The sequence below is a fragment of the Triticum aestivum genome, chromosome 3D (assembly GCF_018294505.1).
Source record: "Triticum aestivum cultivar Chinese Spring chromosome 3D, IWGSC CS RefSeq v2.1, whole genome shotgun sequence".
Lineage (NCBI taxonomy): Eukaryota > Viridiplantae > Streptophyta > Magnoliopsida > Poales > Poaceae > Triticum > Triticum aestivum.
In genome coordinates this window covers 484,826,893-484,837,248 of record NC_057802.1, presented here as the reverse complement: position 1 = coordinate 484,837,248, position 10,356 = coordinate 484,826,893, and the positions used below count along the sequence as shown (strand labels likewise).

General features: G+C 43.1%; 1 protein-coding gene across 1 annotated transcript; it reads left to right on the top strand.

Annotated features, from left to right (window-relative positions):
- Positions 1-4,355: 4,355 nt before the first annotated feature.
- LOC123075038 (uncharacterized) lies at positions 4,356-7,136 on the top strand. Its single transcript, XM_044497729.1, has 5 exons — positions 4,356-4,711; positions 5,829-5,996; positions 6,213-6,266; positions 6,386-6,523; positions 6,711-7,136. The coding sequence occupies exons 2-5, from the start codon at positions 5,874-5,876 to the stop codon at positions 7,074-7,076; spliced, it is 681 nt and encodes a 226-aa protein (XP_044353664.1). The 5' UTR covers positions 4,356-4,711; positions 5,829-5,873; the 3' UTR covers positions 7,077-7,136.
- The last annotated feature ends 3,220 nt before the right edge of the window (positions 7,137-10,356 follow it).

Here is a 10,356-nt window from a genome sequence, read left to right as displayed (position 1 = left end):
GAGCGCACGTTTTGCACGTGTGGGCGCCCGAGCCGCCGCGTCGCACGGCCGCCTCCCCGCTCCCGCTCTAGCCTTCCCCACTCGCAGCCAACACGCCCGCCCCCTCCCGCGTCGCAGAGCCGCCCCTCACGCCCTACAACGTCGCCGTCAGAGCCCTTGGCGGCACGCCGGCGTCGGCAGTAGGCTCCTGCCACGGACGGCGCCGCCCAAACCGCCCGCGCGCGCCAGCTGCCCTCTTGAACAGGCCGAGCTCATCCACAAACCCGTCGGCACGCGCTCGTCGCCGCCACGTCGCCCTGCGGCTACAGCACGACGGTCACCGGCGATCCTATCCACGGCCGCCGCGGGACCCGCCTCGAACGCCTATATAAGGAGGCCCCCGAGCTCCTCCGGGCACTCATGCGACCCCATGCCACCCCGTAGCAACCCCCTCAGCAAGCAATCGGCGGTTGGTAGCCGTCTTCCCCGTCTCCGGCCGGTTCGGCCGCCGCCGCCTTCCGGTGCCGTTCGTCGCAACCAGACATTCCCCCGCCCATCCAACACCACCACCCGTTTCCCCTTGTTCTTGCGGAGCTGCCCAGCGCTTCAGCCTCGATTGGAGACCACCGGAGCCCAAACCCCCATTCACTCCCGAAGCCTCCTCCGCTGCGGAGCTCACCGCCGGCGACTCCCTCCGTCCCCACCTGCCTAGCGCCCACCGGGAGGACCGCCCTGGGCTGGCGGATCCATCCCCGCCTCAGGACCCCGCGGAGAGGCGCCGTTCGTCGACGGCGATCACCGGAGCCCTGCCTCCGTTCGGGCAGAGGCAGAGGAGGGAGACGAGAATAGTCAAACCTGACCAGTGGGCCCCCTGGACCCACTGTCAGTGACTCAGTCCCCGCCGACGTGTGTTTTAAGTGGAGGCGTATTTCGCAAGATACGTCTTCGCTAAACAGAAAGCGTAAGCCCCTCCGAAACGTTTTCTTTTTCTGTTTTTTAAAACAGAACTTTGACTGGCTATATCTTTTAAAATAAAACTCCAAATGAGTTGATTCTTTTTCCTACCTCTCTCAAATTTCATCTAGTTTATTTTAAGATTTATTTCAAAAATATTGGGGACCACTTTTTGTACTGGTTTTGAAATACGTGTTATTTGAATATTTCTCAAAATAGGATTTTGGAGAAGAAAGCAACTTTCAAAAAGTGCACCCCCTTGCATACTCTTGAAGGCAAGCATTCTTAACTCTGGCATAATATTTTTGTGTGTTGTTGATACGGTTGCAGCACCACCTTGACTTGGAGCATACGTTATTTTTATGTGACGATAAAGTCATACGCATCAGTGCATAATGGAGATACTTTACTGTTAAAAATGGATATGCTGGTGGTGGTAATCACCCTCGTAAACTTCTCATGCATACCGGAAGGAAGCCGGGAAAGTCGCGGTCTTGGGTAGACACGAGCGTGTCCCTAGTTCCTTGTTGAGATGAGTATGTCCGGTATGGCATGGTGAGGCTTGATGAGTGGTGAGTTTATCTGTTAATGGAAATATATTTGTTATGCTATTCATACAGGGAATACTTGAACCTCCTGAGTCGGCCGTAGATCGAGTCTTGTTCCAGTAACCCCCATACTTGCTTCGTACTACCACTTGTCCCTGCCGCAGGTAGGGTACGCTTCAGTAAGTTGTCAACCCCGTCCTAGCACACACCGTACAGAGAGGCCGTGATGAGGGTCCCATGGCCATGGATTAAAGCCAGTCATCCGGTCCGGGGGCATGGGTGTTTCCGGTTGGGACCGAGAGGGCGGCACCCCTTAGAGCGCGCGATATAAATTTGATCCCATGCTACGTCGAGGTTGTAGCCTCCCCACTTAGAGTTTTGCTTGACAGGTGTTGTGGGTGATTCCAGACACCGGTAAGTTAAGCTGGTGTGTGCAGGTCAGGCGTGTTTTCAATTAAAAGACCGTAGACGGAATGAGTCCCGATGGACTAAAGAAATCCGTTACCTGTGGGTAAAGAGTACACCCTCTGCAGAGATTATACATCTATTCGAATAGCCGTGTCCATGGTTAAGGACTACAGTCTGGGATGAGTCAAGTGTCGGTCTTTGTGTCGGTCTTCGGAGGAAAAAACTGCTAAACTAGAACATTGATTATGACCGTCATGTGAGGATTTTTTTTATTATTATTATTGTGGACTAACCATTTACATTATTTGAATTATTGAGTATCCCTGGGACGGTTCTACCTCCGGGCTACTCACTGCGATTATCATTTATAAGCCCTTTATGTGGTGTCGCTCAGACGCCCGACTGCGGCATGCTTGTTATTTATTTATTTATAAGCCCTTTATGTGGTGTCGCTCAGACGCCTGACTGCGGCATGCTTGTTATTTATTTATTTATAAGCCCTTTATGTGGTGTCGCTCAGACGCCCGACTGCGGCATGCTTGTTATTTATTTATTTATTTATTTATAAGCCCTTTATGTGGTATCGCTCAGACGCCCGACTGTGGCATGCTTGTTATTTATGTATTCTTTATAAGCCCTTTATGTGGTGTCGCTCAGACACCCGACTGCGGCATGTTTGTCATTTATTTATTCTTCATAAGCCCTTTATGTGATGTCGCTCAGACGCCCGACTGAGGCATGATTTATCTTATTATCCTTTCGGGGCGTCGCTTCAGACACTCGATCGGTGCATTCTATTTCTACTCCCGTATTGCACATTCATATTTTACCTGCACGCGTGCATCTTGAATTTTTGTTTATTTCGTGACAGACGTTATGATCGTAGAATCTTTCGGAGTATGATTACCCACTATTATATTATACCCGTGTTCATAATGTTTGTGAGTACATTCAAAGTACTCACTGGCTTGTCCCTGGCTATTGTCTTGGTCAGATTTCTTGCTTGGAGAGGAACATTGCGATGACAGCCCCGGAACCTACGCAATGATGATAGCAGCCTCGCGAAGATTGGAGTTATCCTGGTCAGCTGTTCTTGTGGGAAATGGAGTCCCACAGACGCAGATGAACCACAAACCGCTTCCGCCATCAACCACTAGAAACCAAGTGTTGTACTCATAGGCCACAATGGTCTTGTACTACATATTTTGTACTTTGCTTGGAATTTCTGTATCAAGTTGGTGCCTCACCAGCTAACAGTAATCCTGGGGCTGGTGAGCACAAGGGCCATTTTTTGGAAAATTATATCCCGAAAACCCGGTCCTGACATTAGGCCTGATGATGAACACAATTAGATGCGGGTAGTTCCTTGCATCCTCATGTTAGAACTACTTTTTTTACGCTCTTGCTGCTGCAGATTAGCTACCTACTTACCTTTAAACACAATGTGTCTGAGATAACACGGCGAATAGTCCAGACAACGACATCCCCTCTATGGGCTTGAATTGTGGTCCTGGGCGCTTGTTTGATGTTCGAACATGCCTGGACGTATGAGGGAGAAATGCGTTTCGACCTTGAAGACGACCTTAATCATTTGTTTATTTTATTTATATGCATGGTAGCCCGTAGCAACGCACGGACGTTCTACTAGTGTTCAGTAAGATGCAACAGAAAATTCGAAACGAGGAAATAAGAGATGGCTGGCCCTAATTTTTTTTGCCGGCGGAGAAGGAATTTCTCGCCGGTTTCCACCATGGCCAGTGGTTCATGGTTAGTTTGTTCGAGCCCAGGCAATAACAACGCTGATTATGCAATAATTATTCGCCTTTCTTAATAATTAAGTGGGTGAACAAGCAAATGCTAAAATAAATTAAATCAAATGCTAAAAATCTTTTTTTCTTTCAAGAGTACACGAAAGGCGTGCCATATTTTTATAGAAGGCAGAAGACAATTATAAAAGACTACTTCTCGCTGCGAGTGCGTGGCAGGACTTAGTCGATCCCGAGAAAAGCCACCGCCTTGGACTCAAATAAATTAACTCAAATGCTAAAAATCTCCCCTAAAAAATTGCTAAAAATCTGACATCAGATTCTCAGGACTTTCGCGCGTACGCGCTCGCTGCCGTCAGATCTGTTGCACTAATCTTGAAGCAGGTGCGGGGGGACACATCATCCTCGTGTCATCCTCTGCCTCTGCGGGAGACTCTGACATATCCTCTCCCTCACTTCCAGTTCCTCTGTTCCCGCGGTGCTGCGGTGACCTTCCGGACTCCGGCGATTGAACGTGGGATGGGGAGGCGACGATGTAGAGCAGCCGCGACGGGGGAGATGTTTGGTGCGGGGAGTCAGGAGTGCGTTGCGGCGTGGGGAGCCGCGACTAGAGCTCGAGCGCGAGCGCACGGCGGCGGTGGCGGAGAGAAGCCGCCGCGGAGAATCTGCACATGGGCTTGGAGCGCACGGCGGCGGCGGTGTAGAGGATTCGTTGCAGAGGAGCTGCACATCGAGCTTGAGCTGGAGCGCGGGGGAGAGGGGTGGGGATCTGCCGCAGAGGAGCTCCACATCAAGCTTGAGCTGGAGCGCGGGGGGCGGGGGGTGGGGGGATGGGTGGGTGTGGGAGGCGGTGGTTGCGTGAATGAAGTGATGCAGCGGTGTGCGACTGGTCATCGACCTTGGCTGCACGACGGCGCTATCGGGCGCGACCATCTATTACCTGATGCCACCGACCGCCTGGGCGCTCATGGTCCCGCGGCAAACGTGGCCGCGCTGGTTGTCCACCGCCACCTATTCAGCACACCATGATCACCTATCCAGAGAGCACGGACGCCGGTAGGTGTTCAGGTCATGCCTATTTAGATGCAGATGATGTGTTTATTTTTGTAATTTTCAGATTGTTGGCAAAGTTTGTATTTTGTACTATGTCCATGTTCATCAGATGGCAAATTCATTTATGCTCACATTTTCAAATGCAAACCCATTTTTTTGTGGTTTCCAAACATTGCAAGTTGTATAATCACAAATTGACAAATTCAAAAACAATTGTATGAATTTCAAATTCCTACATGTCAAATGTATATACGAAATTTACATCTTTTCTGACCCATGCCATTATTATTATTATTTTATTTTTGGAACAATTTAAATTTAATTTTGAACCATGGCAATTTTATTTTATGAGCAACATAGTTTTTTTGTTTGACCATGTCAATTTTTATCCATTCATTTTTTTGGAACATGGTAACTTTTGTTGGAACAAAACATGTGAAATTTCTTTTTGTATACATTCGTTTAACTAACAATGGCCAAATCCTTTTTTAAACCATAGAAATCATATCTTTTGGAAATCCCATGGAAAGCTTGTTTTCGTAAGACTATTTTCTTAATATTCCTTTTGCCATCATCTTTTTATGAAGCAATGGCGAGTTCACGTGTGAACTTAATTCTTAAGCGTTTTCTTGTTTTTCTTGATGCGGCAGATTTTTAGTTTTTAATCCAAGGGATTTTTTTTTTGTAATTTTGATGTGTGGCATTTTTTAGGTATGGCATCTTTGTGTTCAAATACAGATCCAACCAGCTCGCTGTTTTTTTTTCATTTTTTCTTACTGTTTTTTGGGTTTTTCTTATTTATTTAGTTATGCACAATCAATGATACTTTTGGGAAGGAGGCCTGTCGAGAAATGTCTGTTGGGCCGTATTTGTTCGCGCTTGCGAGTTCCTCCCAGCGAATGTTTCTGTTCACTGGAGGATCCGTCCCAGATCGAACGATTCGTTAGTTGGGGGTTGCTCCCAGATCAAACGTCGGTTTAGTATAAGGGTCCTAAATTGAATTAGATATCAGCTAAATTAATGCTCCCAATTTGATTTAGAAAGCTTCCAATATACCATTGTATTATAAGTATTGTAGTGTGAAGTGTATTATATTAACTGGTATCTTGCCTTCCTACAGTATGCTCTAATTGAGTACTTGACAGACTCTGTACTCTTCGGTGCCATGTCAACATTCGATGTCTATGGTATGAAAAATGTCAATAACCAAATAAGCTCATCACACATGTGTGTGGTCGGTCGAGGGAAGGACTTCAGTAGTCACAATGCTGCAATAGCTGGATGGACGGTAAGTTAGTTGCTCGATGATTACTCTAGCATAACCTATTTGGAATGCATGGATTTTCTTTTCAGTGACGATTGCACTTTTTTTAAATAAATGCATTCTATTTATGCAAAAACTTTATAGCTACTTCCTCTGTATCAAAATATAATATGATTTTGCAGTTCAATATTTTGATAGAGGGAGTACCTTTTTAGCAACTGTTAATTTACTTTTATGCAGGTTAGCCCATCCGAATATGGTGATAGCAAAACACACTTCTTTACACGATGGACGGTACATGGTTTAACTTTTTGTATTTGTTAGTTTTTTCTTGTGTTCAATATTTTGAAAATTTGGGGTTAACATTTTCTTAGCAATACACATACAATTCATGATCTTTTGTTGCATGACAGGTTGATGGGTATAAGTCAACCGGATGCTATGACTTGAAATGCGATGGTTTTGTGCCAGTACAAAATGCGCCTACCACTCCAGGAGACACTCTAGACCACAAAAACGGAAAACTTAAGATCACAATCAAGATATTCAAGGTAAGCAGTTAAAACCCGATGAAAGCACTAAATGTAATTTGCCACTAGAATTTTTATCTAAGGAGGTATTTGTGACCCAAAAAAATTATGCATAGATGATGACATCACTAATTGACCCTCTGATTCTAGAGTCATTTGTATTGCTAGTTACTGGAATAAGTTTTAGTTACCGTTGTCTATCTTGCAGAAGAAAGATGATGGTGACTGGTGGTTGTACTTTGGTTATGATAATCAAAGCCTTAGAGCTGTTGGATTCTGGCCCAAAAGTATCTTTAATAATATGGCAGACCATGCAAATCTTGTAGAGTGGGGTGGTTACACCTTCTCCAATTCCGGGAGTGCTAGTCCTGCAATGGGCAGCGGCCACTGGCCTGGGATACATTCTGCAGTTGTTCGAGATGTTAGATTTGTTGATGACACTGGTAGAGGCTACAAAATTGATCCATGGCCCGGGGGCCTTTTTGCTTCTATCTCCCACAAAAAATGCTATGGAGCCGTTCTATCTGTAGACGAAATGTTTTATTATGGCGGACCTGGTGGTTGTACTATGTAGTAAATGTTTTATTATGGCGGACCTGGTGGTTGTACTATGTAGTAAAGCTTTATAGTCTGAGATGAGATCCAAATAATATAATAAAGATATAATGTGTTTACAAGTTATTTCGACAAGGAAATTGTTATGGCTCTCCTTGTATGTCATATATGTAAATAAAGTGAAGAGGCAATAGAATCATCCACCTAAGGCAACTAGTTTAATTCTCATGCGCTGCCATGGTGATTTTTTACAGCAAGCAAAAGACTCCCTCCCTCAATAATCGTCGTTTCTCTTTCACCATTCTCTCTCCCATTTTGTTTTCCCTTGACAATCGCCGTTTCTTCGTAGCCGTACCTCCCTTGCAAGAAGTGATGGCATGTGGTTTCCATGCTTACAAACTAATTCTCTCTCCAATTTCTTCCTCATCGACAATCATTATTTCTTCTTGACCATCCACATTCATTATCTAATCTTCTCACTGCCCCTCCTTCCATTTCACCTTCACTCTCGATCTTGTACTTTTACAAATTATATAATATGTATCAATTAAAAACAATATTTTGATTATATTTCTTATTTACAAATGATGAAAGATGCATGCACTACAATATTCGTGTCACCTTATTTTTCGACCCCAACAAAGATAACATTTCAAACTAATACAAAGAGACTTGATCAAATAACAAATTCACCTATAACACATGGTTGGTGCAAACCCACCATGTACTATCATTGGACCTTCACACGCTACATATCCCACTCCCCACGTCCTCTAAAGGAAGTCCACCTCTGATCATGAAAACAAACTACTACAAGCCTAATCTAAATAATAAGTGTTGAAAAGCAAGTGAACATTAAATCCATAATTTGATTGTACATTTTACATGATAAATAAATTCCATGTGAGCCAAGTTATAATGCGACTCTGGTCAAAAGAAACAAGCATAATAGAAGGGGGAAACTGCATCTAGTTCACACTATGTGTCATGTGACGCCACACCATCAACCCACTCATCGATAGTGCATGTGAGGCATCTCTTCCTCTCACCATCGAAGGTGTCTTGTTCAAATTCCACTGCCCATGGTTGTAATCCTTCGAGGCCATGAAACCATATTTTGAGCTCATAGCTGGGGAATATGCCCCACTAAAAAATAGTGGAGAATATATTGGTTTGGTTGCCTTAGGCTCGTCGTCACCTCCTTGTCGCAAAGCAAACTGATGTAGTGCACGGCCGAAAGAAAAGACAGTCATAGGATGCCATATCTTGGAGAAGCTTCACAATATCAAATCCAGAATTCAATCACTTTTCCATTTGTACGTCTCGTAGCATAGAGAGCAAAACAAGATTAGAGTATCACTCTAGAATATAGCTTAACAACAAATACATGAACTGCACTTCTTTGCTATAAAAACACCCCCCGGTAAAAAGAACTGTCATCATAGCTTGATCATCTGCCTAGAGCAAGAACGCAATTAGAAATCTTGAGTACTTTCTAAATGTAGATTTAAGCAAAGACTAACATATATACTTTGGACATAGGGGAATAGTACTTGCATAGTACTTACAACATGTAGGTTGAATTCTACTGAACATCCATTGAGTAACTGGGTGGTGTGAATGCGTGTCTCATACAACCCTTGAGAAATATGACATAATGCAATGTATCTCAAGTTAAAATTCCCAAGTCATGTGTTATATCAAGATGAAAAATGGTATGGAGCCTTACTAATGCCAACCTAAAATGCATACAAGTCTCAAGTCAATCTATTGATGCTGAGCCAGAACATTTCATATATAATATAAAAGATCAAGTGCCAATGTTTCCCTTCGCATGTTACAAAATGTTAAGTTATTATTGTTAGCCTTATACCAAGGTAAGAAAACCTTGGAAAATAGGTAGCCATCAAAGAAAAGGAGGATACCTCGCCTGGCAGGCACACAAATACCATCTCAGTATAGATCTTCCATAAATACAGCATTGGTAGTGAAATATTTGTGGGCCACCAGTTGTTAATGTGGCTGAGAATCATCATAACCTAGTCAAACACAAAAGTAGTGATGTTATTACATTTCAATGACATAAAATGTTTGTTTTTTGACTTATGAAAGAATCTTGTACTAAAAAACATAATTAGTAGTAACCATCATAGCAGAAAGGAGCTATGTGTATTGTTGAGTAACCGTGCAACACTTGAACAGGTGCAAAGTACTGCTCCCTCTGTTCCTTAATATAAGTTTTTTTAGAGATTTCAGTAGGGCCTACATACGGAGCAAAATGAGTGAATCTATACTCTAAAATATGTCTATATACATATCCGTATCTAGTTCATGTTGAAATCTCTAAAAAGACTTGTATTTAGGAACAGAGGGAGTATTACATAATGCATGCTTAATTTCGATGTCCCACAACTTTAAAAGGAAAAGGCAGCTGCATCCAGTGTATTATAAATTTCTAATCCTGTAGCGAGTTCAGACTAATAGGGAACTTCTGTGTAGTCCAAATTGCTAGTGGAATAAAATTGCTGAAGGAAAATTAAGAAGAATTCCATCTGTTCCAAGTAAATGGGGCTCAGAATCGATGGTCGCTGGGGTGAATCGCAGCATGAAAGTACCATCCATACATAGAAAATATGTAACATCCCATCAAAGTACCAACTAAACCATTTACATATTAGAGAAATCATTTAATTCAAATTACAACAAAAGTAATATGAAAATTATGAACATATCCAAGAGAAATGGCCTTGCAAAAGGTGGATAAAGCTTTCAGGATATGAAAGTCACCTACCAATGGAACTCAATCCTATAAATATGGATAAATATGAATAAGAATTTCCCACCAGGAATAAGAGTATAACTAACTAACAAGATTTAGATAGATGATGGATTAATTAGAACTTATCTGCGAGCTCCACATTTGAACTTGCTCAAGTAGAAATTAATTATCAATTAGAATTGAAAGAAATTGTAATACTTCACTTTTTCTATCACTACCACCCCTTATCTCTTATTAAGTTTTGCAAATAATCTGCTGAATATAACTTGCTTTTAGATAAAAGCATCAATGCAAGCCTTATTGAAAAGTTCCAGCACACAATACAAAATATGAAGGCGTTCATCCATGATCTTCATGAGGTGTCAGGACCATCGCTTAATCCCATATATGTACAACTGATTAGATGGAACTGCAAAGACTTTGCACTACTACAGGATGCTGCTAACGCGACACTACGAACAGAGATCCTTTCACGAAACTGTGTGCAATGCATTAATCGTAAACGGGGATGTAAAAAAAC

Bases quoted from the DNA above. Each gene is read 5' to 3' on its own strand.
- LOC123075038 (XM_044497729.1), top strand. From the start codon at position 5,874: ATGTCAACATTCGATGTCTATGGTATGAAAAATGTCAATAACCAAATA. The intron at 5,997-6,212 runs GTAAGTTAGTTG...ACTTTTATGCAG, and splicing joins CTGCAATAGCTGGATGGACG to GTTAGCCCATCCGAATATGG. The intron at 6,267-6,385 runs GTACATGGTTTA...GTTGCATGACAG, and splicing joins ACTTCTTTACACGATGGACG to GTTGATGGGTATAAGTCAAC.